The sequence below is a fragment of the Mesitornis unicolor genome, unplaced genomic scaffold, assembly GCF_000695765.1.
Source record: "Mesitornis unicolor isolate BGI_N332 unplaced genomic scaffold, ASM69576v1 scaffold29223, whole genome shotgun sequence".
NCBI classification, from domain to species: domain Eukaryota; kingdom Metazoa; phylum Chordata; class Aves; order Mesitornithiformes; family Mesitornithidae; genus Mesitornis; species Mesitornis unicolor.
Window position 1 is genome coordinate 612 of NW_010174424.1, and position 1,600 is coordinate 2,211.

The 1,600-nt window shown below is 60.4% G+C and overlaps 1 protein-coding gene across 1 annotated transcript; it reads right to left on the minus strand.

The window, feature by feature from the left end:
* Positions 1–312: 312 nt before the first annotated feature.
* On the minus strand, positions 313–1,509 carry LSM1 (LSM1, U6 small nuclear RNA associated; the record flags this gene model as incomplete). The annotated part of the gene is made up of 3 exons (XM_010181041.1): positions 313–483; positions 810–925; positions 1,441–1,509. Coding segments are annotated over 3 exons (356 nt in total), but the record flags the coding sequence as incomplete, so codon positions are not given.
* Positions 1,510–1,600: the final 91 nt, after the last annotated feature.

The window sequence follows — 1,600 nt, forward strand, 5'->3', positions numbered from 1 at the left end:
GGAAAGCGTCGTTGTTGAGATCAGGGATTTATTTACACGTCAAGGAAAACTCTCACTCGGAGTCAGGTGAGGAGGAAAAAGCAAACAAACCCAAAGACCAAGCGTTTCGCCTCCTGAACACAAACGCTCGCGCTCCCCGGCCGAGCAGCCCAACGCCTTCTCTCCCCCTCCACGAGGAGACACCAAAGGCATGATTATTTTAACAGTTACCTGTGCCACTGAAAACACAACCTGAAAACCAAACCCAGGCACGGGCGGATCACAGAGCAGCCCTGGCTCCGCGGCAGAGGAAGGGTCCGAGGGGCAGCACCCCTAATACTCGTCCAGGGTGTCCGCCCGCGGCACGCAGAGGCCCCGCTCCTTCAGTGCCTGCACTTTCAGCTTCTCCGACTCCTGCTTGGCCTGCTGCTCCACGCGCTGCTCCTCCAGGATCTCCTCGATGGAGACCTGCTGCAGCGGCGTGTCGCTCTCCTTCTCCAGGTCCTGCAAGGGAAACGGCCCCTTTAGCACTGCCAGGACCTGCAGCTCTGCTCATGGCATCACCCCCCAGTAAGGTGGGACAGCACCTCTGCCCCCTGCCCTCGGATACAAGGGGGCAATTTTGGGATGGTTCAGCCTGAACCGGCCCCAGGAGGGGTCTGAGACTTCAGTCCCCATGGGTCAGCGACTGCATTTCACAGCAGACAGACAGACCCAGCACCTCAGCAGTGCTGCTTGGAGTCACATCACCATCATCAGCACCAGATACTTGGTCACGATCCCAGGGAGTCACTGCCCCGGGCCAGGAGCAGGCAGAGCCCCTTACTCACTATTTCCCCAAGCAGAACAACGTTCTCGCCCCTCACAACGAAGATGCCTCGAGGGATGTCCCCATACTTCTTGCCCACGTGGATGCGCTCCACAGTCTGGTGTAACACCAAGTTTGCTGCAGCAATCGAGAGAGAAAATAACCTGCATTTTGCTGTGTTTTTGGCTATAAAACACATCTCATCCCGCAGCAGCGATGGCACCAGGTCCTGAGCTGGATCACGACAGCACCAAGCACCTTCCCGTCTCAAACGCAGCCGCCACAGGGAGGGTGGCGAGAGAGGAGCCCCAGGACCTGAGCCCCCCACATCCATAGTTTAAAACACAACCCACAACCGCCTCCCCTCGCACAACCAGACCGCTTTGCTTCCAAAAATCCCGTTATTTAGCCAAGGAAACACGCACTCCTGCTCAGGGCTGGCACAGGGAACCCTCCCCAAACCCCAACTCCCTCCGTACCACGAAGGCACCGTTTGGGGTGGGAGCTGCTCCGGTGGCACTACCCGGGCCATACCAACGGGCACAGTTGGCCCTCCTCATCCTCCTCCCCACCAGTCCCGGCACTGGGTCGCGTCTGAAACCCGGGCTAAGCCCCCACAGCTCCCCGGTGCAGCCCCCCCGGTGCGGCCCTACCGAACTGGTCGATGCTGCGCAGGTACCCGATGAGCGTCCGGCCGTCCCGCAGCAGGACCAGGTGCTTCTCTGCGGGAAAGGGGGAGGAGGAGAGGGGTCAGCCACGGCCACGCGTGGTGGGGGAGCAGAACCGGTACCGGTGATGTGCAGCGAACCGCCC